The 23,597-nt window shown below is 49.2% G+C and overlaps 8 protein-coding genes across 8 annotated transcripts; 4 read left to right on the top strand and 4 right to left on the bottom strand.

Moving 5' to 3' along the window:
• Positions 1–800: 800 nt before the first annotated feature.
• Positions 801–2,249, bottom strand: VFPPC_04304 (PQ loop repeat protein; the record flags this gene model as incomplete). Its single annotated transcript, XM_018283678.1, has 4 exons — positions 801–1,643; positions 1,699–1,841; positions 1,894–1,916; positions 2,191–2,249. The coding sequence occupies 4 exons, from the start codon at positions 2,247–2,249 to the stop codon at positions 801–803; spliced, it is 1,068 nt and encodes a 355-aa protein (XP_018144836.1).
• A 1,645-nt stretch (positions 2,250–3,894) lies between these two features.
• VFPPC_04303 (NADH pyrophosphatase) lies at positions 3,895–5,192 on the top strand (the record flags this gene model as incomplete). Its single annotated transcript, XM_018283677.1, has 2 exons — positions 3,895–4,444; positions 4,504–5,192. 2 exons carry the CDS (start codon positions 3,895–3,897, stop codon positions 5,190–5,192), a joined length of 1,239 nt encoding a protein of 412 aa, XP_018144835.1.
• Positions 5,193–5,258: 66 nt separating this feature from the next.
• VFPPC_04302 (HEAT repeat protein) lies at positions 5,259–8,515 on the bottom strand (the record flags this gene model as incomplete). The annotated part of the gene is made up of 2 exons (XM_018283676.1): positions 5,259–8,399; positions 8,468–8,515. 2 exons carry the CDS (start codon positions 8,513–8,515, stop codon positions 5,259–5,261), a joined length of 3,189 nt encoding a protein of 1,062 aa, XP_018144834.1.
• A 674-nt stretch (positions 8,516–9,189) lies between these two features.
• VFPPC_04301 (esterase/lipase) lies at positions 9,190–10,224 on the top strand (the record flags this gene model as incomplete). The annotated part of the gene is made up of 3 exons (XM_018283675.1): positions 9,190–9,543; positions 9,614–9,861; positions 9,942–10,224. 3 exons carry the CDS (start codon positions 9,190–9,192, stop codon positions 10,222–10,224), a joined length of 885 nt encoding a protein of 294 aa, XP_018144833.1.
• Positions 10,225–12,100: 1,876 nt separating this feature from the next.
• Positions 12,101–17,056, top strand: VFPPC_04300 (cadmium factor; the record flags this gene model as incomplete). Its single annotated transcript, XM_018283674.1, has 5 exons — positions 12,101–12,412; positions 12,513–13,328; positions 13,416–16,542; positions 16,596–16,664; positions 16,731–17,056. The coding sequence occupies 5 exons, from the start codon at positions 12,101–12,103 to the stop codon at positions 17,054–17,056; spliced, it is 4,650 nt and encodes a 1,549-aa protein (XP_018144832.1).
• Positions 17,057–18,995: 1,939 nt separating this feature from the next.
• Positions 18,996–19,409, top strand: VFPPC_17744 (hypothetical protein; the record flags this gene model as incomplete). Its single annotated transcript, XM_022429433.1, has 1 exon — positions 18,996–19,409. The coding sequence occupies one exon, from the start codon at positions 18,996–18,998 to the stop codon at positions 19,407–19,409; it is 414 nt and encodes a 137-aa protein (XP_022285529.1).
• Positions 19,410–20,936: 1,527 nt separating this feature from the next.
• VFPPC_17745 (hypothetical protein) lies at positions 20,937–21,314 on the bottom strand (the record flags this gene model as incomplete). Its single annotated transcript, XM_022429434.1, has 1 exon — positions 20,937–21,314. The coding sequence occupies one exon, from the start codon at positions 21,312–21,314 to the stop codon at positions 20,937–20,939; it is 378 nt and encodes a 125-aa protein (XP_022285528.1).
• Positions 21,315–22,862: 1,548 nt separating this feature from the next.
• Positions 22,863–23,045, bottom strand: VFPPC_15760 (hypothetical protein; the record flags this gene model as incomplete). Its single annotated transcript, XM_018293513.1, has 1 exon — positions 22,863–23,045. One exon carries the CDS (start codon positions 23,043–23,045, stop codon positions 22,863–22,865), a length of 183 nt encoding a protein of 60 aa, XP_018144830.1.
• Between the last annotated feature and the right edge of the window lie 552 nt (positions 23,046–23,597).

The following is a 23,597-nucleotide window of genomic DNA, read 5'->3' as shown; positions in this document are numbered from 1 at the left end:
CGGTGGAAACCACTTCGGCTGGCTCCTACCTCTACGCTGCATTAAATAACAAGTCCTACTCTCCATGAAAGTATGTCGCAACTACCTCAACACGGACAGCAACAAGAATATCGAGAGTACGTGATAGGTGGGTAGCTTCTTTACTCTGGGAGACCGGGAACGGCCAAACACCCACTTGGGAGGATGCCTAGCAGCAAGTCGCCGTAGCGAAGTCTTCCGTATGAAATTAAAAAATTAACATGACGGTTAATAGTTCAATCCCAACTGATGATGTAGAATTAAGAAAGGAGAAAGGAAAAAGAGTTGATTGGGGTGGCACGCCTTATATAGGAGCAAGAAAAAAAAATCAATGTGGGGCACAATTTGGGTGGGGCAGGTTGGAGTGTCCTGAGTCGCCCATGTTCTCGGACCTGGCAGTTGGCACTTGAAGCTCCCTGGTCCTTGCCAAGAGACCACCAACTGAATTATCAAAGAGCTCACAATGTACATCTTGCTCAAGGCATGATCTTTATTTTTCCGGGTATGAAGTGTTAAATTACGGGATTTAATATTCCATGACCATTTGGCCCATTTAATATACAGTGTATGATGACCATAAATGAATGTTGTGCAGCATTGCTGTCCCTTTGTCAAACAAAACGCCAAGCATTTATCAAGCATTCCCTCCATGGCAATTTGCCATAGCAAAATCAGTGGCCTCCTTTTGAATGCCCAAACGCCGTTTGTACTATTTTTTTTGCTACTTCCAGTTCGTTCCTCTTTTTTGTGCTGTGTTCCATATTTTTTTCGTCATCATTAAATTAGGGATTCTCTGAGTCGCCTCGCTGAAGCAATGGTCGGTGGTCAAAGTGACTCTCTTCTCTCTCATGCTCCCCTGAAATCCTCGCTTCTTCAGAGAATACAGCCTCCTCTTCCAGATCATTTTTTGAATAGTAGAAGTACTGGCAAAAGACGACGAGATCCATAAAGAGCGTTACTAACGCACCGGCCAGCCAGCTAAGGTTGAGGAGCATATATCGACCGTATATGCGTCCTGCTTCGCCAGGCTTGCACTTGTCATGCTTGCACTGAGGCTCATAGGCAAAGATCGATAAGACGTACGTGACGTTTCCCAGGCATGCAAATATGAAGAACAGCATACTAAGGCCTTCTGTAGTTTTGCGGCGGTAATTCAGGATGAGCTGTGGGACACGAGACGCAATGTAGAAAACGGCGCATAGGTAGCCAAAGAATTGCCCCAGTACGTTGAATTCGATGGCATCTTCTCCACCAGCCTTGGGTGCCTTGTCGCTACCAGTGGCCGACTCGCCAAGCCACCAGCCCAAGATGCCGGCAGTGCAGACCATGAGAACAATCGAACCATTCCATATCAAAGTCTGCAGCGTGCTCGGCGGAGGCGGTGGTGGTTCGGTATGAGCAATGTGCGGAACGGTAAGTGATAAGCCAGTCCAGTCAGACCCGCGACGCTCCCTGTGGTCATGGTCTCCTAGTAGAGCGGTTCGTTCGTTTGCGTGGCCGTTGAGCTGAGGGGTTGGCTTGGGGGTAGGTGTTGCGGGTTCGTCACGCCATGTGAATCCTCGATAGTAGAAGCACTGGCCTAGAAGGACTATATCGGCCAATGTATAGTACACGGCAAGGATAATCTATGGTACGCACCATTAGCTTACGTAGAGTTCGAAGGGAAATGACCAAACATACCATGGTCGGCAGAACACCCTGAAGGACGGCGCCAGCGATATTGAAGACATCTCCAATTAACCACACGATAATAAATTGTATAGAAAGTGCTTCAGCAGAGCTGGATCTCCAGTTCGCGATCAGCTGCGGTGTGAAGACGATGACTTGGGATGGTTAGCATCGAAGCGCAAAGCTCAGTTTGATGGTGGAACATACCCCAGCATGCGATTGAGATTGAGCTGGATTGATAACAGTCAATTAGCATTCAACGATTCATTGCAAGCGATAACTTCGAGGAATCAAAGGACGTTGTGTGCTCGGTACATGCGTCCGATGATTTGCTTGGCTGAACGTGTTGCTTTTTACTTCGTGGATGCCGCATTGCAACATTGCATAGCAATGAACACGGTCCCACCGGATCAAGCTTCCGAATACGTCACACTGAGCTCGAGCTCATGAGACAGGCCAACCAAGCTGCAGAGCGAAAAGGTTACACACGAGGAATAAACTTACCCGCAGATTCCTGAAATAGCTTCGACATCCAGATGCAAATTGGCCAACGGAGGAGCCATGGTGACAAGCTTGCAGCTGTTTGACGTCCCGACCAGGATCAATCTGAGTACGTCGGATTCGGCCGAATAAATCGTCAAGAGCGACAGGTTGTTGTAAACCAGGGATGCTATGCCAGACTACTTAAAGACTAGCAGGCGAGACAAAAGAAACCGATGACTGTGTTCCAAATCTCCTTCTCCCCATCTGACCAGAAACAATTTGATGAAAAAGGAAAGGAAAATGGAAGTGATGGTGGGAGAGTGAAGAATTTCACGGGGCTGCCGAGGCCAGGCATGGCAAGCCAAAAATCGAGATGGGAATCAGATTTTTTCTGGGCCTGCCGCCTTGCAGCATGGTTTTCCTTGTCTGGGTTCAGCGAGGCGATCTTGGCCCAGCTGTCTGCTAGCATTTGGTGAACTGTGGCAGGGGGGGACCTGACACCGGGGGCCACTGGGTTTCATCCGAGCTTGTTGCACCCAATTTGAGTGCCATGGGAATTCTGGTGGTGGGTAAATGGTAAAGCCAAGTCGGTGGCTTGTGCTTGAGGATTGCTCGGGGTGCGCAACGCCCCACTAACTTCCCTTCCAGGCCACTAACTTTTTTGCAAGGCACCTGGCTACCAACTGAATTCCTTAAGTCCGGCAGGACAGCGTATGCGCTGCCGGATTGGCAATTGTAATCGCAGCGCCGCAGGCAAGGACAGAGTTTTAGTCCCTAAATTTACTGGGAAGTGAGGGCAAGGCCCGAGCGAACATGGTAATTGCACTCCAAGGAAGAGGTATATAGTGATATCTGGAAGTGGTAGTTAGTGGGGCGTTGCGCACCCCGAGCAATCATCCTCTTGTGCTTCTGTCACCATGACGGTGCCCGAAACGGATGCGGCATGGCGGGCATCTCGAACCACCCAAGATTCATATAAGAAGAGGCTTTGGCGTCGTCATTGATTGGTGACGGTCCAATAGTTGATCAGAGCGAGGGGATAAATTTGGCTGAAGTTGATGCCGCTCACACCAGATTTCGATTTCGATGCAATTGAGATATTGCCAAAGATAGAAGCTGAGTTTCTTGCACCCATTGTGACGGCGTCGGTGGTTCCTTCCACCTTCCAATTGGCCATGTCTCTACCCTGCAATTGTCTCCGATATCGAAATAATGCTCCTTTCCTACGGCAAAGCCTCAGGGAATAGGATCGCTGCCTTTCTGTGTCTATCGCAACATAGGTCCGGTGATTTATCCACATTGAGTAGAATGACACATAATTTGCATTTGACCGTTTGTTAGATACATTACGTTGAAGGTGCGGTTTGTACAATGCCGGTCATTGGGCCGACGCCGGCGGGCCGTCATAACGGGTCATCAATCACGACTTCGCACCGACATTACTCATCACCTCCGCAGAATTGTCCTCAGCTTCCGCGGCTGATACTACAAGTATTGCTACCTAACCGTTGACGATAGGGTTGATTCTCGTAACAAACTTTCAACCTCTCAAAAGTTTTGCCATTAACTGTCAAAATATCCAATTTACTTCAACCCCTTGGTCCATCTTCACCGAGGACATCAACACCTCGGCTCATACACTCTGCATAGTAATCAACTCCACACTCTCACCTCGGCATCATCCTAAAGTTAATATAAACTTCCTCGCATCTGCCACAGCCGCCCATGACAGCTACTCCACCTCTACTGCCCGAGCTTGCTGCTCTCACAGGCGACGACTCCATGCTCACCAGGCGTTTCGGCAAAGAAGTCACCAACTACTTCGCGGGTAGTCGACTTAATCGCTACTCGTTTCTCCGCTCCGATGCCGTCTTTCTCAACAAAGCTGCAACGGACCCTTCTGCACGCTTTGTCGCATTGAAGGACCTCAGTCCTCTTGTGGTTGATAAGCGGAAGCTTGCACTACTGACCTTTGAGGATGTCAAGCCGCTTATCAGTGAGCCGTTTACACGGCCCGACAAGGAGAGGATCAAGAGTCACGATTCTACTGGAGCACCGTCCATATTGATTGTCTTTCTGGGCACGATAGATGGAGACGATGTGACGTTTGAGACCTCAGAGCATGGGGATGTCAAGGGCCAGCCTTTCTTCGCAATTGACATCACAACCAGGGGACAGGAGAAGGATGCCGTGGAGTCGTGGTTGAAGATCCAGGAGGAGAAGGGACTGCGAATAGTAACGGACACAAGAAGCTTGTCGTTACATTCCGAAGCTGGTATGCGCGACTCTCCATCTTATCTCTACCCCAGAGGAAAATTGCTCACTGAATCACAGCCGCCATGTTTGCCCAAGCTCGCTCAATCATAGACTGGAACACCCGCCACGGCTTCTGCGCAGGCTGCGGCAATCCCAACCTATCCGTCGAGGCAGGCTACAAGCGTGTCTGCCCCCCAACCGACCTCAAGGGCGGTTCTGAAGCAATCGACCTGCCTGACTGTCCTACCCGCCATGGCGTATCAAACGTCTGTTTCCCACGCACTGATCCAACCATGATTGCGGCCATAGTGTCCGCTGACGGCCAGCGCATGCTCCTTGGCCGACAAACCCGCTTTCCGCCCAACTGGTACAGCGCACTAGCTGGATTCCTGGAACCTGGTGAATCCGTTGAAGAAGCTGTACGCAGAGAAGTCTGGGAAGAAGCAGGTGTACGTGTTGGACGAGTGGTGGTACATTCTACGCAGCCCTGGCCGTACCCTTCTAGTCTCATGATTGGTGCTATTGCCCAGGCGCTGCCAGGTGATGCGGAGAATATCAACTTGAATGACAAGGAGTTGGAGAGCGCAAAGTGGTTTACCATTGAAGAGGTCAGGGAGGCACTTGCGCGAACACCAGGTACTATGAGTGCGCCGCCTCCAAATGACTATAAGGAGGGTGATTTGAGGGTCCCGCCGCCGCAGGCCATTGCAAATAGACTGATGACGGCGGTGGTGGAGGGATATTTGTCGGGGAATCCTAAGATTTAATAGACACAGAAATAGAGGGTGACAAAATTTACAAAATTGTCATATCTGTGGTTGAAGTCTCATTTTCTAAGACCGAGGTAAAGCTTCCATGTCTACAAACTTCACACCTTCCATCACAGGCGTAGGAAGTATTTCCACTCTACCTCTCTCATACCTTGCCAACCATACAGCATCTGCATTGATCACTTCCAAAGCTTCCCGCACCTCACTCTTCCGTTCCATCACGTCCACCAAGATATCCAAAATGTCGTCAAACATATCGTCATCAATACGCACATATTCCACAATGGCAGTGAGTAAATCCACCACCGCCTCCCACATCTTCGCCGGGGAAGCATGCTGTCCTAAGCTTCCCGATGAGGCTGCGGACTCCACGACCACGCCCTTCATTTCGAGTCCAGTTCCAGAACGAATGGGGATCATGATATTCTCCCCCTTTTCTGGAATTCGCTGACGACTTGGCACTTTGCGCCCCGTGGCGTTGTCCTTGATCTTGCGGCACCAGGCTCGAAGCCAGTCGCCCCATTCGGTCTTGAACCGTGTGCTGAGGAAGTCTCCTGCTGCGCGGCAAAGACCCACTAGTGCGTGGCATGCTTCGATGTTGATAAAGGGTTCGGGGTCGCGGAGACGTTCAATCACCACTGGCCAGATGGAATTTATGAGGGGCAGGAAAGAATCTTCATCGCCGGAAAGCAAGGTGGATGCGGTGGTAAGGAGCTCGAGGAGGGAACGCCGTAGCTGTGGCGTCGGAGAAGTGAGGTAGTGTTGTGTTAGGGAGGCGATACGCATGAGCAGCAGGTATGTGGGCGAGTTTGGTGGTTTTTCAGGCTCAGGAGGCGGTCGATCCTCTTCCTCCTCTTCCTCTTTGGATTTGGATTTCCAAGGTGCTTCAGGATGACCTTTTATTTGCGCAAAAGATTTCGCCTCTTCTTCGTCCCGAATTCGTCTTGCTTCTCGCTTGTCCAAGTCTTCAAGAAGTGCGTCTAGTCCCAGGATTGGCTGAGGTTGCTTTTTATGATTTATTGCTGTTTTCTCGCCATCAGTCAGTAAGCGGTGGTCTGTTGCGGCAGCTTGGTCGACGATTTCTTTAAGAACAGAGAACAGGTTTTCCACGAAAAAGGTGTACCCGTGATAGTTGTCTAGAGCTGCGAATATAGATTCGACAACATCGTTGAGATATGGTATCAGCTTGGGACCGGAAAGACGTATCATCATCGTGAGGACCTGCATGGATGCGGGTGATATATCGAGGGAATTGAGGCGGAGGGCGACAGAATTGACCATGTAGTCGACATTGTCTATTATTAGCTCTGATACGCTGGGGTAGTCGCATGCGAGAGCTATGCTGTTTAATGAAGCGATGGCGTGCTGTTGTAGAAGTGGGTTGTCTGAGCCCAAGAATGTCGTAACGGGGAATAAAACGTCCATGAGATCAGGACGGAATGATATTCCACGCCTGCTTGCAGTGTAGGCGGCGACTTCTAGCGCAATAGCTTCTAATCGCCAATCGACAAGGTCTGAGTCGGCGTAAGATTCAAGTATCTGGACCGAGTGGGAATAGAGATCTTCGGAAATAAGTTCAGTATCGTCTGAGGAGCCCGCAAATGCAGAGAGATCTAAAAAGTCATCCGTGTCTGCATTTGAGGCATTAGAAGCTTTGACTAGTTCATAACAGAGCCACAGGGATGCAATTTGGTCTGTGGACTCTGATCCGCGCACATGGTCCATCATGTTGGCAGCGAGACTAGTCTTTACAGACGTCGAGCCAATGCGGCTTATCAAGTTGGTAACTTCTTGTCTCAGCATCCTCTGGCTTTCACTGGCCATTATTACTGGTTCAAAAGATGGCCTGTTGGCAGATTCTCTCTGATTTTGTGACCCGTCTAAAAGTTGCAAATGAGTCGTCGGCTGTGTTTGTTTTGAAGATTGAATGATTGAGACTATACTGTCTCTCAATGCGTCGCCCATCGAGTCTTCCATCGTGGATGATTCGATCCCCAGGCTGTGAAAGAGTTCTATTCCCTTGGATAAGTTGTATGTCGCTGTTTTCTTAACCTCTTCGTCTCCCACTTGCATTATCCGAGCCAGGCTCGACATCCAACTGTATACTGTCGTCTTGACAGCATCGCCAAGTTCAGGATATATGTTGACCAAGTACCGGATGTTGGTCTCCGTGGATATAGAAGGCATTCCCGTATCATCGCCACTATCTAGAACAATAGCAGTCTCGACCAATATGGTGGTGCAGTTCGAAAGTGAGTTGTGACATTCATCAAGCAGCGAAACACAGAGCCTCTCAAGTGCCTCCAGGACATTTTGCGAAGAATGTGTGCGCAGTTTCATCATGCTGGACAATGCCACTTTGACTTGGGCGGCCGTCGCTTTGAGCCATGCATGTGTCAACACCTTGCCTTGTTCAGGGCTCTCCGATTGACTCGCCTCGCTGTCGTCTTTCGCCAAGATTGACCGCGTTCGCAAATCGCCCAACACTTTTGTGAGGACCGTTTGCACCACCTCTAACCCTTTAGCCAACACTGTTGCTTTGTGCCTATTGGGAGAGGATATGAGTTTGGCCAAGGAGGAGATGGTTCCGGGGAGAAAGTTCGCCAAGGCAGCATGCTCCCGCAGAGAGGTAAAGACTGCCTGCAACACAAGCAGCGCTTCCAATTGGATTTGTGGCGTAATACCATCTACAACGGTGTCAAGTATGACGGTAATACCATGACCCAAGGCTGGAATTGCGTCTTCCTCTGTTAGTCCAGAAATAGCATTGGCGGATTGGCCTGCCGTAGTGAGCAGGGTCAGCTGCGTCCGAAAAGCCTCAAGCTGTAGCTCCTCTGGCAAGTCTCGTTCTTTCTTTTGGGATCCAGGAACGCCGTCAACAATAAACACTAATAAGCTAAATATTTGCTGGACCATTTTCGGTGATATCTTTGCCTTCCAACCATGCGTGATGAGCAGCTGTAGACATTTGAGACAATTCTCCGTGAGGCGGGCAGGATACTGGTCCAGTTGGCGAAAAATGTGATATAATGGAAAGAAGACATATTCAGCCAATTTCTCATCTAGTGCCAGCGGGCTTTTCTTGACTTGGTCGTTGAGAATATTATAGACTTCCGATGTAAGACCCAGGAGCTCACGGGACGCCGCGGGGGACTCGGTCTCCTTGATAGCCAGTTGGCTAATCTTGACACAACATGGTTTAAGCTGAGGTATGTTAGCCTATCTGTCGATGTAAAATGTGGAATAATTGGAGCGGTGAGCACAAAGCATACCTTTTGGAATACTTCGTTCCTCTCAACGTTTGCTGGTTGCTTGTCCATTTTGAAGGACCTCCCAGACGGAATTGTACCAGCTACCTTGTCATTGTACTTTGCCCAAGGACTCGCTCATGAACAGGCCAGTCTTGATTTGGAACAGGCCGCAGCAAGCTAGGTGGGCAGACCCGGTCGTGATGTCTTCAGCAGGTTGTGCTTGTGATCGTCATCAGATCCACATGTTGTGATTGTTGGCTGTCAGTGATGTCCAAAAGAAAAGACCACCAGTCAGAAATACTGTGTGAAAAGATAATACGCACTGTTAGTGGGGCATACGGGTTGGCAATGCAGAGAGGCAGCCAGCGCAATCCGTACGAAGACATGAACAAATCCAGTATACGATTGTGTACTGCAAGAAACATATGGAAGTAGTAATGACGTACCTCGCAATGCAAGGTAGCCTTTGTTGGTCGGCTGTCTGTACTTTCGCCCGCTCTACGTGGTTGAATCTCATGTAATCCGCTTGGCTGCGGAGAACTACACCATGCCACAACTCGCACTGTACGGTTGGGGCACATGAACCTGCTGTGCCTGTGTGCAAGTGGTTGGGTAATGTGGGTTACGCTGTCAATGTCGTGTCGTATATCCGCCAAGTCGAGAGTCAGATTTCATACTATTCCCTCTTTCCTCTTTCTGCCAACGTACACAGACCTCATTTCAGTGTGTTCTGTCCAGACAAAATGGCTTCACATAACGCATTCTCCGTTACCGTCCACCCACACCCATCACCTAATCGAGGTGCCTGCGCTTATGAGCTCGGAAATACGAATTCTAAGAACGCATTGGTCTTCATCGGGGGTTTGGGGGATGGGCCTCACACGGTACCATACATCAGAACCGTGGCTAAGCATTTGGAAAGCGCAGGTAAAGAGCTCGATTATTCTGTGTTTGAGCTGCGGATGCGAAGCTCCTTTATTGGATTTGGGACCTCCAGCCTCAGCAACGACGTTGACGATATTGCCGCTTTGGTGAAGTATTTGCGGGGATTGGGCAAGGAGAATATTGTCTTATTTGGCCATTCGACAGGTTGCCAGGTGAGTTCCAGCTCTTCTCTGTTCGTGAAATTTTGGCGCTCGTGTCTACGGCATCGCTGACGATATCCAGGATTGCATGGAGTACAGCGACTATGTCAAGCACAGCAACCCACCAGTTGATGCCTTCATTATGCAAGGTCCCGTCTCGGACCGGGAAGCGATGTCGGTCATCTTCCCGAGCTATGAAGAGAGCATCGTGCTAGCAGATTCAATGATCGCTGCTGGAAAGGCTGGCGACTGTCTCCCAGGCGACAAAATTCCAAAGGCTTTTGCAGCACCCATCTCTGCCTATCGATTTAAATCTCTTGCAGCAAAGGGGTATGTCACTCACACATTAGCCCAGGAGGGACCGTACTCACGATGTCATGCTAACCATCAGTTTGTTTCATATTCTTTAGCGGAGATGATGACTACTTTTCCTCAGATTTTGACGACACAAAGTTGGCCGAACTTTGGAGTCGGTTCAACAAACCAGTTCTAGTCTTACACTCAGACGAAGACGAGTTTGTGCCAGAACATGTGGACCAGGCTGATCAGAATAAGAGGTTCCAAGGGGCAAGTCCTATGGTTAGTCCGTTGTCAGGACTTATTCCCGACGCGGGCCATACGGTTGAGGAAGAGGCAGCGAGAGAGTGGCTAGGCAAAAAAGTGGTGGAATTTTTGGGAACCTTGAAGAACTAGGAGCTCGAAGACGTGCGAACTTCGTGTGATGCCATGGACTTGCCACAGGCACACTTATGGAGTATGGAAGGGGGTGTTACGTAGACCTGAGAGCGGACAACATGTAATATCAATAGTAACGACAGACAGGGGATTTGGTGTGAGTTGCGTACAGTCTCATGAAGCATTATTAATTGATCGTAGTCGACCCGGTGTTAGTATGAAGCAGGCGACGTGCCACTCACTCCATGTTGGGTCATCAAGTGTGGAAGTCGGTGAAGATTGTGGCCGACTCGTCGCCACAGTTGTGATACAAGGCGCACGAGAGCTCTGCTTTATAACGGCTGTGCGCCGTGAGAGAGATGTTAACTGGCTGTTACCTGGATGTAAGACACGCAGCTCCGATAAACCCGAGATAAATTTATGCATCAATTTTTGAGATGCTTGCCTGCGGGGTTTGGTATTTGACACAACTCACAAAAGGGTTCTTCGTGCTCTGTACTCCGCACCCCGTGCAAAGGACCAGACATGATGGTACGAGCTGTTGGATAGGACTTCACGACTTGGCAGCCCAAGTGTAACATTTGTCGGCCACCCTTCTTTTTGCCGGGGCTTTTGCCTGCTTGCGGCGGTATATTAAATACGTAATCATGTCTTACATTGTACTTTTCATGAGTCCTACTCTGGTGCTGGGAGAATTGGCACGGGTATTTGATCGAGACAAAGAACTTCACAAAGTTGAGCAGTTGGTTTGGACTAGACTCCTGCTAGTGAGGCTGGTGTCGCTCAGATATCTTTGTTTGGAAAACTTGTTTCAGGATGTCAATCCGTTAAGTTCAGATGAGTAAAGCTTGTCTTCTCAAGCACCAGGAGTTACCAACTTCACGCAATTGTGATTGAGACGGCAACTGAGGACCGTTCTTTGATGACATCGGTCTTGTGGTCTCGTGAGATGGTCGGTTATCATGCGAAATTGCAACTCAAACGAAGCCTTAAAAGTATGTTATATGTGCATGTCCAATCGATCCGTCAGCTTACGGTGACCTAGAATTTTTGGTCATCTTTTTTTTTGGGGGGGGGGGGGGGGAGGCTCAGCTTCTCCAACAGCCAAAGATGGTGAACGCACAGCGTTGACTCTTCAGTGACATGGAAGACTCAAGCTGGAGGCTGTCGTCATGCAGGCTGCCTGGGGGCACTGGGCTGACGGATTGTGTCTGGTCCTTTTCTGTCACCACATGCATGTTTCAACGACCGCCCGTGAACCCCAGCTGCAGCCATGCCCATCATGTCCCATGTCTGGTCCCCTCAGTCATCCTTTGCTGGCTTGGTGCAGCCGTCTTGCATATTGGGGGTCTGGTGCATCAACGAATCTTTTTGTCTCGCCGCCTGCACCAGACCTCCTTCCCTCAATGTTCCCTCTGCATGGATCTCACTTGACAACTTTAGAAGTGGGGAAAGCTCAGAACATCCCTGGCCATTTAGCGTCGTCGCTGACAAACACAACAATTTTCGAGCGCGAATCGACGTTTCCGTATTCTTCGGTCATCGGATTTAACATGTTAGACTCGAGCTTTTTAAATGTTTGACCTCTTTTGTCCGGGCGGCATCCTCTCCAACCTGTGATCCCTCTGCCAACACCTCTCGTCGCCTTTGACACAGCGCCTTTGCGATCTCGTGAATGTCCGGATCTTGCTCGCCTCCGACGTCACTGTCCCATTGGACCCATAGTTTTTACATGTACCAACGCCGTCGACTTCTGCTGATCGAAAGTCTCCGGTAACCGCAACCTCGTCCAACTTTTGTGCCTCACCGACGACCCGACTCGGTTCCCACGGCCTGAGCATGCGGTGATTTGCCTCAACACTGCCTCCATTACTCTCTCGCGTCATCTAGGACCATGGATCCTTACAGCGAGCAGCAGGTTCTCCTGCAGACCGGCTCCTTCACGGGTTTCCGCCCGCTGCAGAAGCTCGGGAGCAATTACTTTTCCATCTCGGGCTTCCGCCAACCGCTCTGTGGCAACGAGGAGGGTTGGGGCCCAATTAGCAAATACAGATATGACTTTACTCCATGCTTCATCGATGTCTGGGTAGCTACTGTCTCAGTCTACGCCCTCCTCCTAGGTCCTATCGCCATCTGGTGGCTGTTGAGGAAGAAGAAGAAGCTAGAGGATGGAACCACCAAGAATGCTCACTTTTACATCAAGCAGGTGAGCTGAAGACTTTTCCCAATTTTTCCTCACGTTCCTTTGTCCAGCATTTTCCCAGCCGAGATATTTGGTCGTGCATCATCACTCACACGTATTCTAGTCCCTTCTCGCCTTTCTCATCGCCGACTTCGCTGTTCAGCTCGCTATTCAGATCATTGGCATGCCCGGCATTTGGTATGGAGACTTCCGTGTCCTGACGACTTTTCTTACGATCCTCTCCATGTTTGTCATCTTCTCGATTCAATGGATTGAACATTTCCGGCTGAGGCACGCCAATGGTGTCGTCCTTTTCTACTGGCTCCTCCTCATCATCTCGCTCACCGTCAAGCTCCGATCTTTGATTTCACAGCAAGTCTATGAAGCGAACCTCCCATACTTCATTACATACAGCATTGGATTTGGCTTCACAGTTGCTGAATTCTTGGTGGAGTGGTTGTGGCCGCGTCAGCATGTCCCTTCGGGCTATGAAGCCATTTCTGAGGATGAGGAGTGCCCCGTCGAATACGCCACCGTCTTCTCTCGCCTGACCTTTGCTTGGATGACACCTATGATGCGATACGGATACAAGGTCTTCCTTACCGAAAGTGATCTCTGGGGCCTGGCGAAACCAGACCAGACCAAAACCACGGGTGGAGCCTTTGAGAAGGCATGGGCTCATGAATTGCATAATCGCCCGAAGTCTCCGTCTCTTTGGTTGGCTATGTTCCGTGCCTATGGCGGTCCCTATGCCATTGCTGCTTTCTTCAAAATCGGCAACGACATTGCACAATACATTCAGCCACAGCTCCTTCGCTTGCTCCTGACATGGGTCAAGTCTTATAACCCCGACTATGGTGTGGTTGCTGAGCCCGTCATTAAGGGCGCGGCAATTGCGTTTGCCATGTTTGCTTGCGCCGTATTCCAAACTACCATGGTGGTATGTAGATATCTTCAAGTGACAAAGCTGCCTGCTTTCATCTTCATTTTCGCTGGAAGTACGTATTTTTGCTAATGTGGTCTGCAGCACCAATACTTTCAAATGTCTTTTGAAACCGGTATGCGAATCAAGGGCGGACTTTCTTCCACCATCTACAGAAAATCCCTGAGGCTATCCAACGAGGGAAGGTCAACCAAGACCACTGGTGATATTGTCAATTATATGGCTGTCGATGCCCAGCGTCTCCAAGATTTAACGCAATTTTTACAGCAAGCTTGGTCTGCCCCGTTTCAAATTATTATTTGCATGGTTTCGCTCTATAATCTTGTCGGTTGGTCCATGATGGCTGGTATCGTTGTCATGATCGTCATGATGCCGGCTCAAGGATGGGTTGCCAGAATCATGAAAAGCTTGCAAAAAGACCAAATGAAGAACAAAGACGCCAGAAGCAGGCTGATCAACGAAATTATCACCAACATGAAGAGCATCAAACTCTACGCCTGGGGAGCTGCCTTTATGAACAAATTGAATTATGTTCGTAATGAGCAAGAGCTCAAGAATCTTCGACGAATTGGCGCGACACAGGCTTTTGCCAACTTTACCTGGAACACGGCCCCCTTCTTTGTGTCATGCTCTACTTTCACCGTATTTGTCCTGACACAAGACCGACCTCTCACAACCGACATCATCTTTCCCGCCCTGGCTCTCTTCAATTTGTTGACCTTCCCGTTGGCAGTCCTGCCCATGGTCATCACGTCCATTGTTGAAGCGTCTGTCGCTATTGGCCGCTTGACTGACTTCCTGACGGCCGAGGAATTGCAATCAGATTCGGTAACCATCAAGCCTGCACCCAAAGAAATGGGCGAAGAAACCGTTCTCATCCGTGACGGCACGTTCTCCTGGAACCGTCATGAGACCAAGGACGTTCTAAAGGATATCGACTTTACTGCGTACAAGGGTGAACTGTCTTGCATTGTCGGCCGCGTTGGTGCCGGCAAATCATCTTTCTTGCAGAGTATTCTCGGCGACCTGTGGAAGGTCAAGGGATCTGCCGAGGTCAGAGGCACTGTGGCATACGCATCTCAACAGACTTGGATCTTGAACGCCACTGTCAAGGAAAACATCGTTTTTGGGTACAAATATGACTCCGAATTCTATGAGAAGACAATCAAGGCTTGTGCACTCTTGGATGACTTTGCTCAGCTCCCTGATGGTGATGAGACTGTTGTCGGAGAGAGAGGCATTTCGCTTAGCGGTGGACAAAAGGCACGAGTATCTCTTGCTCGGTCCGTATATGCCAGAGCTGACATCTACCTTTTGGATGATGTTTTGTCTGCCGTGGACTCTCACGTTGGGCGCCACATTATTGATAATGTCCTTGGCCCTCGTGGCTTGCTTTCAACAAAGACCAGAATTCTGGCAACCAACTCGATTCCTGTTCTCCGCCAGGCCAGCTTCATTACTATGCTCAAGGACGGTGAAATCGCTGAGAAGGGAACGTACTCTCAGCTCGTTGCTAAGAAGGGACTGGTTGCTGATTTGCTCAGGACTGCTGGGCATGACTCGAACAATGCCTCTGGCAGCTCTAGCCCACCGTCCAGCGAGACGTCGACTATCATTGAAGGCGAATCTAGCACCGGTCACAACAAGGAAGAAGTCGACGAAGCCCTCGAGGACGTCCCAGAGATGGAGCCAATCAAAACCGGCCAAGGTGCCAAGAAGAAAGCCCGATCTGGCAGCATGGCAACTTTGCGACGTGCTAGCACAGCAAGCTTTAGAGGACCCCGGGGCAAGCTAACCGACGAGGAGCTTGCCGGCGCCTCACGAACCAAGCAAGCAAAAGAATTCGTAGAGCAAGGCAAGGTCAAGTGGTCCGTATACGGCGAATATGCCAAGGAAAACAATCTGGCTGCCGTGGCTGTGTACATGTTTGCCCTGTTGGCGTCACAATCTGCCAGCATTGGTGGCTCCGTCTGGCTGAAGCAGTGGTCCGAAGATAATGAAAGGAACGGCTCCAACAAAAATATCGGCATGTATATCGGTATCTACTTCGTATTTGGTATTGGCTCATCCCTACTCACTGTTGGTCAAACCCTAATCCTTTGGATATTCTGCTCCATCGAGGCTTCCCGCAAGCTGCACGAAAGAATGGCGAATGCGATTTTCAGGGCTCCGATGTCATTCTTTGACACTACGCCAGCCGGGCGAATTTTGAACAGATTCTCCAGCGACATTTACCGCGTTGACGAAGTGTTGGCACGAGTATTCAACATGTTGTTTGTTAATGCGGCGAGATCCTGCTTCACCTTGGGCGTCATTTCTTTCTCCACACCCCCTTTCATCGCATTCATCATTCCCCTTGCCCTTACATATTACTGGATCCAGCGTTATTATCTCCGCACATCTCGAGAACTCAAACGACTTGACAGTGTCAGCCGCAGTCCCATTTATGCTCACTTCCAAGAGTCTCTTGGTGGCATCACGACTATTCGGGCTTTCCGCCAGCGAGAGCGATTTGAGCTGGAGAATGAGTGGCGCGTTGATGCCAATTTGCGCGCCTACTTCCCCTCAATCAGCGCCAATCGTTGGCTTGCTGTCCGTCTTGAGTTTATGGGCGCCGTGGTGATTCTAGCTGCTGCGGGCCTTGCCATCATCGCCGTTTCAAACAACGCTGATTTGACTGAGGGTACTGTTGGCCTGGCCATGTCGTATGCCCTCCAGATTACGACTTCGCTCAACTGGATCGTCCGTCAAACAGTTGAAGTTGAGACCAACATTGTCTCGGTTGAGCGTGTTCTGGAATATGCAAGACTCCCCAGCGAAGCACCAGAGATTATTCCCGAACGACGCCCCCCTGTTTCTTGGCCTGCCAAGGGTGAGGTGGACTTTAAGAATTACAGCACCAGGTACCGTGAGGGTCTGGACCTGGTTCTCAAGAACATCAATCTGGACATCAAGTCCCACGAGAAGATTGGTGTTGTTGGCCGGACAGGAGCTGGCAAGTCGTCATTGACACTTGCCCTCTTCCGCTTGATTGAGCCAGCGACCGGCCATATTGGCATAGACGACTTGAACACGTCAAGTATTGGATTACTAGACCTTCGACGTAGACTTGCCATTATTCCTCAAGATGCTGCTTTATTCGAGGGCACAGTTCGTGATAATCTTGATCCAGGCCATGTTCACGATGACACGGAACTCTGGAGTGTCCTGGGTAAGTTGATTATTTGCGATGAACACCTTTCATGATGCTAATTTGTTGTTTAGATCACGCTCGTCTCAAGGATCAGGTTTCAAGCATGGATGGTGGCCTCGAGGCAAAGATTAACGAAGGAGGTAAGTCCACTCCGCAACACGCTCTATCCGTATCATTAAGACTCAGCGTTATTCTAACATTCCCAGGATCAAACCTCTCCCAAGGCCAACGCCAACTCGTCTCTCTTGCCCGCGCCATGCTCACACCATCCAACATCCTCGTTCTTGATGAAGCCACCGCCGCTGTTGACGTCGAAACCGACGCCATGCTGCAAGCTACCCTTCGTTCACCCCTGTTCTCCAACCGCACCATCATCACCGTTGCCCACCGTCTCAACACCATCTTGGACAGCGACCGCGTCGTGGTGCTTGATAAGGGCGAGGTGGTGGAGTTTGATACGCCGGGTGAACTGTTTAAGAAGCAGGGTGTGTTTTACGGCCTGATGAAGCAGGCAGGTTTGGAAATTGAGTAAATATAAATGTACAGAATAAAAGTGTTTGTTTAGCCTTGACTATATACACCATTTATGTAGGGATTTAGCCAAAGGTAATTGGCAATATGGAAGCTCTATAATGATGAGGACTGTGTTTTTGCCTGCGAATAAAGCTCATTGTGGCCGTTGTAGCTATTATCGGTCGGGGCAATTTCACATACATGTTCACATATCCCGCAATTTCATTACGAGAACTAAAAGAACGCATTTACTCCCGATCCAGTACTTCCTGTAAGCCTGGCACTGGCAGACTGAATGGCCCAACAAAAAGCGACGACTACCACTTCTCAACAATATGTAACCTCTAACAGTAGTTGGCATGTTTTGCCTGTTTTGCCTGTTGTCAGACGTGGCAAGTGACACGTTGTGACAATCACTACAAGACGGCCGTGCAAGTTTTCAACATCTGTGCTCCTGAGAATAGAGAATATTTAGTAATAAGTCTCCATATCAAAAGCATTGTTCTTCCATATCCACACTGACTATTCGGCACTTCCGACACAATAAGCACGATGTCTCGGAATATCTTGGCAAGATTCGGTTCGCGATGCGATATATGATGCCTATTACGAGGGCAAATTTATATAAATACTAGATTTTGCCCACATCGTGCACCAACCCCACACTTTCACCAAGTTCCTCGCTTTGTAAGGAAAAATGAAGTTTTCACTGCCTACCGCTCTGGCCCTATCCGGCTTGTTGAGCGCTCTTGTAGTTGCCGCACCAGCTGGTATGGCGGCTAGAGACACTGAGGTGAGGGGGGCGAAGGTGAAAAGATGTATCCCTAAAAGAAGGGACAGAGATCCCGGCAGTGTAAGTTGAATGGTACTTTTGAGTGATTCTGAGTGAAGCTGATTTGTGTGGGTAGTGCTTTTACCCTGACGATGAGCTGTGGGTGAAGAACAGGGTATGAAGATGAGCTTGTCTATCTGGATTGCGTAGAGTGATACGCAGTTCACTTTGCTGGGTTGTGTGCTAGACTGACTTTTGTGAAACTATAGAAGAAGGGTGTACGGAACTGAATAGCTTGCGGTGAGAGAGGAGTGCCATGTTGGTTGTATGCTTGATGGCTCTGAAGTAGTTTTGTGGTATTGTATGGTAAGTGGTGGTTGAGTGTAGCTTAGCAAGACTATTTGCAAAGCTATTTGCAAGATTGGGAGCTTGAGATTCGGGACTGGGGTGGGATATGCGTGGTGTCGTAGTGGATGGTGTTATCATTCGAAGATGCTTGAGATGGGTATCATGACGAGGATGACAGTGAAGCAATCACGGGTATGTCTGTTTTGAACTTGTTGAAGCCGTTTGGTCTGGATTGTGACTCCGGCTGTATTTGTGGTGTTTTAATTCTGTATTGTGCCTCGTTTATGTATTCTGTTCATGAACTGGTCATATCACTGCAGCACATGTCCCTACGAATAATGCGGATGAAGTACGTTTGGACTCTACCAACTTGATACGGTACACAACTTGGGTTAAACACAGAAATGAACTGCTCTGCTCCGTAATTATGTGATTTCCAGTTGTATTGTTGGTGTATATCACACAGCTGCATCAAAACCATTGCATTTGCAGAAACAAGACCAATACTTCTTCAAGTTATGCAAGATTATGCCCTCTATAAGCGAGTCTCATTGTAAAAAGCAAGCACAGATTCACCATCGTCCTAAGCAATGTTTCAAAACAGCCAGCAGAATAGCAGAAATTGTCAAGGACCGTGATGACATGGTGTTAATTCAATGGAACAAGAGGCATCAAGAGCACAAAGGCGCCGTGGCTGTAGTCACTGACACACGTACAACAATCCACAGCAATTTACACCACGTCCCGTAAATTATCGCTTCAACTTACCCGGTCCCGGCCCTGCCCTGTGCCTCCGCTTCCCAAGCCCAGCTTCCTTCATGTCACACGGTATCACCACATGGCATTGTCAACAGGGTCCTACCAACAGACATTCTGGACCGGCCACCCTCTTTCTCATTTGGCAAAACCAACTGTGCTCGAGTATGCCGCTTACCAGATTAGTATGTACGGAGCACAACAGAAAACAGTTGGGGAACAAAAAGGAGCAGAGACAGTGAAATCTGTGCAACGTCTCGGAGCGGACCACCCGGTGATCCAAGTCCGAGAAATCCTCACCGATCGAGAGAGGGGTGGCAAGCTTTCAAACTTTGAACAAGCACTGGGGGCGGAGTGCTCATGTCTCGGGTGTTATGTACAAAAAAGCAACAAAAGGTCAACAGGAAGTCGAAACGGCAGCCCGCGGGATGGTCTCTCCTACATGACGAGGGTGGCACAGGAGGACTGTGAAAGGCGCAATTTTAAATGCAAATAATAATCAGAGAGTCACGAACTTACTAAATTAACGAGAAGGGCTGCTCCGTATCGCAGACACAGCATTACAAAAGTGTTTGCTTTTTGGAGGGGGCTGTCTCTGTGCCTCTTGGAGCTATATGGGTCGTGTATGTATCCATCTGACGCTGGTACCAGCTAGGATTCATGTGCTCCACCACTTACTGCTCGTTGCTTTTTCTCTTCTTGTTCTTTCTAGGTTGGAGGTTGGACTCGCTCAGCCTTGGATAAGCCACGGCAGCATTTGGCTTTTCCTCTGGTCCGTACGGAGTACTCCATAGTTTGTTTATTGTGCCCTGGGTAGGAGGTCTTTTGGCTGGCTGTGTTCGTTATTCCCCGTGCATGTCCAAATGTCAAAAATATTGGACATGAAATTCCTTTTTTTCCCCTTTGCCTCAATGAGTAGTTTGTTGTTCCAGTCTCGTCCTCGGTACGTTTGAGAAGCGTTATGAACCCTGTGCCTGGTCGAACCCCCCCGCTCGCGGATGATCCAGCCGGATACGTCCCGTCTCCCGTCTCAGGGTTCACTGGGATGTCGAAAGCGTGGGCTATGGTGTTTGCTCTTGTTTAGAAAAACCGATGCCCATGCCTTTGGACGTGGTGGTCATGATCCATATGCATAGAGGTATGCTACATACAGTTGACAGTGACCCTCACGGCTCACAGTCACCTTGCGACTTTTGGTTATCATGATTTCTCCACAACGCCATACTCCGTACTCCGTTCAACGGACAGAAATACTCCGCGTAGCTTGCCAACTGAACAATACTGCACATACCCAGCCACGTTACTGTTGTGTGTTAGGGCCACTTAGGGTACCTGCCACCAAGCCCATCTCGTACGAGAGGCCAAGTGATTGCATAATAGTCGTCAAAGAGAGTCGGAACCGCTCTATGAACGTTCCGAGGTGGGAGAAGAAGAAAATTGCTGATCGTCCCCTTTTTTCGCACTTCTTATTTCCACTCCATCGGTTTTGATACGGTGGATACAACGGGAAACTCTGGCGTCATTCGAGGCTAGTTTACATGACAATTCGCTCGCCTAAGGTGCCACAAAGGAATCAATACGGATAAATAGAAACTTACAATACTCCGTACAAGGGGTGTGGTATGAAACATATTGGTCCTGCCGACTCTGGAGTACACACTATTGTTGTTAGTTGCCGATTCCATCCTGGCCCCAACACAAAAGCTTCCCCTGACAATCATAATCGTGTTGCACGAGATTGCTTCATATCAATTGTGGTCAGGATGCTGCTATGCAGACTTTTCAGCCATCAACAGGCGCAATGGTAATCCAAGCTCGGCCGAAATGATCATCTTACAGCCCTGTTCTCAAACTGTCAATGCTCCAAGACCAATGCTTGTTGGTTGCCATAATAACTCCTTCGCTCTGACAATAGCCAACTCTTCATTTCAATGCTGAACGCTCGGTGGGGTCATTCATAGCTGTTTTGCCGCTGTGACCAACTCCTGCCCTTCTTTCTTCCCAAGGTCAGCCAGGTATGATGCTAACCAACTTTATCAGCCGAAACTGCCTTCAGTTGCGAGGTCCGGTAGTGCAGTAACCTGGATGTATTCGAAGAAACGGAGAAGCGAAAAGAAATATGTGACGCAAAATCAGTGTTGCTGTGGCATAGGTGCCGAATTCCTAAACCCGGGTCCGGATGTTGCCGAACACCCCAGATATCAGGCATAATTCCGTGTGGCATCGGAGCGAGAACTGCATCCAGCAAAAATTCCCGACAATTGACACAGTCTGTTCGTGAACATGATTGTTCTTCGGATACTGAGTCAACACTACGGAGTGTGCTGATAACCAAGACGTGTGTCAATATGAATACGAAAACGTCTTGACCGAAAGTGGACTCGTTTCTGCCTGAACACATATTCGACTGACTCTTGTCCCCTTGGGTCTCAAAATTCTTGACAAAGATTGCTCATTGATATCTACATTACTAGCCTTCCACCCAGTCACGCTGATGTTTGGACGACGACAATCTGAAGCACCAAGGAGTACCGGGCACTGGCGAGCATACTTCGGGTGACAACATCGTACGGCCACGGCATGATTGCAATAAAGGTTCACACAAACCATGTTGGTAGCAAATTGTGTCCCGATTAGGACGGAGATCGTGTGAACTGAATGGTTGCACTCTGTATGTTGGCACATTGTTGGTCGCTGAGATTCGTTTGAGCTCTGACATTAGCTCCTTGCATGTCGTGGGGAGGCGGAAGGTGGCCCGAGTCGCCATCAGCTTGCAAGCCACGAATTTCAACCACTTATCTTCGTGCTTGAGTGCTGAACTTCAATACAAGCGCCATGTAAGCATCGGTCTGGAGAGCTATGCAGATTGCCTGACTTGGCCAATCAATTGTGTAAAAGGCAGGGCTCAGAGGCACCACTGATCTGCCGGCAAGTGATCGACAGAGGAAGATGGATGTCAAGACTCAAGACACCTGCAGGGGAGAGCCACGCACGATGTGTTACCACCAGGTTGTGTAACGACATACCCTTTCCTTGGTCTGTGTTCGTTGAGAATGATGTTGTCGAACAAGTCTACCTTTCGTAGCCTGCTCGAAGCATAGCAAAGATAACCTCGTCGAAATTTCTGCGACCACGGTACCTCCACGAGTTCTCCTTCAAATACTGAACGTGTAAACTCGTAGGGCTTGGCAGTCTTGTGGCCCATAGAGAAGGCTTTGCAACTATGCAAGCAATCCGAGCCACTTGTTTCTGAGTTTTGCGATGCCAACTTTTCTCACCAAGATATTCATTGGCTTAGCTCTGACTTGGCGCTGTACATGAGCACTCCTCCTTGCCATTCTGAGGCAGGTTCCGCAACCAAAGGGAGGTGCGGAAATCGACTGTATTGGGATAAGTGGTACTCCCTACATTAGCGCGGCCAGGTCTTCTTCCACTGGCTTGCATTGGACCAGGTAGTGCAGTTTTCCCGAGAAATCTATAATTGCTTCTTTTGGCACGGAGTACACCCTCCCCAATGAGGGTCATCAACATCGCCCCAACACACAAATTTATCACCCAAATCCACGCCGAGAACGGCGTGTGAAAAGATGTGTTGTAATTCGTACTCGGGAGGTCGAAGGTGCGGCTGAGCATGTAGCTGATCATGGATTCTTCCCATGGAGGCTCAGAACTAGGCGTTTCTGTTCGCATACTAGGTCTTGGTGACTTTGGCAGAACCCAAGCTCTGCTTGGACAATGCCCAATGCTGACTGAGGCTGTAAAGTATTTGGAATACAATGGCAGCCGCTTATTTTTTGTTCCATTGCCTGACATGTTCTTTCCGATTGTCCATTGTGGTTGAGTACTTGGCACAATTGCATCTGAGACACGCTCACCCAGTCCCACGCAAAACAACAAAGGGCACAAGGTGTTTAGGGTGACACGGTAGTTGTATATACTATTGTGCCAGTTAACTTCGGTGAAAGCTGAGTTCGTCGAGTGACAATTGTCCTGTCATTGTCGCCATCGGTTTACGTATTGGAGTGAAGTAGTCGCAGCAACAACCTAACCCTCTGTGCATGAAACAACGTTTCCAATGTAATAGTTGTGACGGCGAGGACATGCCCCAGCGAAGCGTATTTGACAATACCATTGATATCTCCACGCTGGACAGAAACCAGAATTTGGAGCTCCTGACGCCGAAGCAGGATATTCTTGCACACTAATTAACTAACCGAAACCATCTTCACTAGTATTGTTATCTTCTAAGCAGGATATTGAATTGTCTGCTGCAGCGACTTGAGTGAAGTCTAAGGGACATGGAAGCTCTTGCAACCATAAGATCCGGGCAGAGGACATGCAGTTCTTCATCTACCGTACGGAGTAGGAAACCCAGTGATCTTGAACAGGAGGAGACTCATGGTGTCTAAACAAAGACTGCGCTGGACGATTCTCATCATGACCACATGAACAGCCATAGCGGAATTGGGTGAAGGTCGCCGACCAAGCGGATCAGAGCTTGGTCCATGTGCTACCCTCGGCGGCATCCCGGTCATGGGAAACAACAAACCTGGCCAAGGCTAAAAGGCCGCGCCGTACCGCGTCCCACAACAGGAGTTTCGGTGTGGCTTGGTGTGACTTGACAAAGCTGGTTGGTTGGTTATGGAACGGAACAAGTGGAAAACAAAGTTGACACACAGAGTAG

The sequence above is a fragment of the Pochonia chlamydosporia genome, chromosome 3 (assembly GCF_001653235.2).
Source record: "Pochonia chlamydosporia 170 chromosome 3, whole genome shotgun sequence".
NCBI lineage: Eukaryota > Fungi > Ascomycota > Sordariomycetes > Hypocreales > Clavicipitaceae > Pochonia > Pochonia chlamydosporia.
The sequence above is the reverse complement of the archived record's forward strand: the minus strand, read 5'-3'. Positions and strand labels throughout refer to the sequence as shown.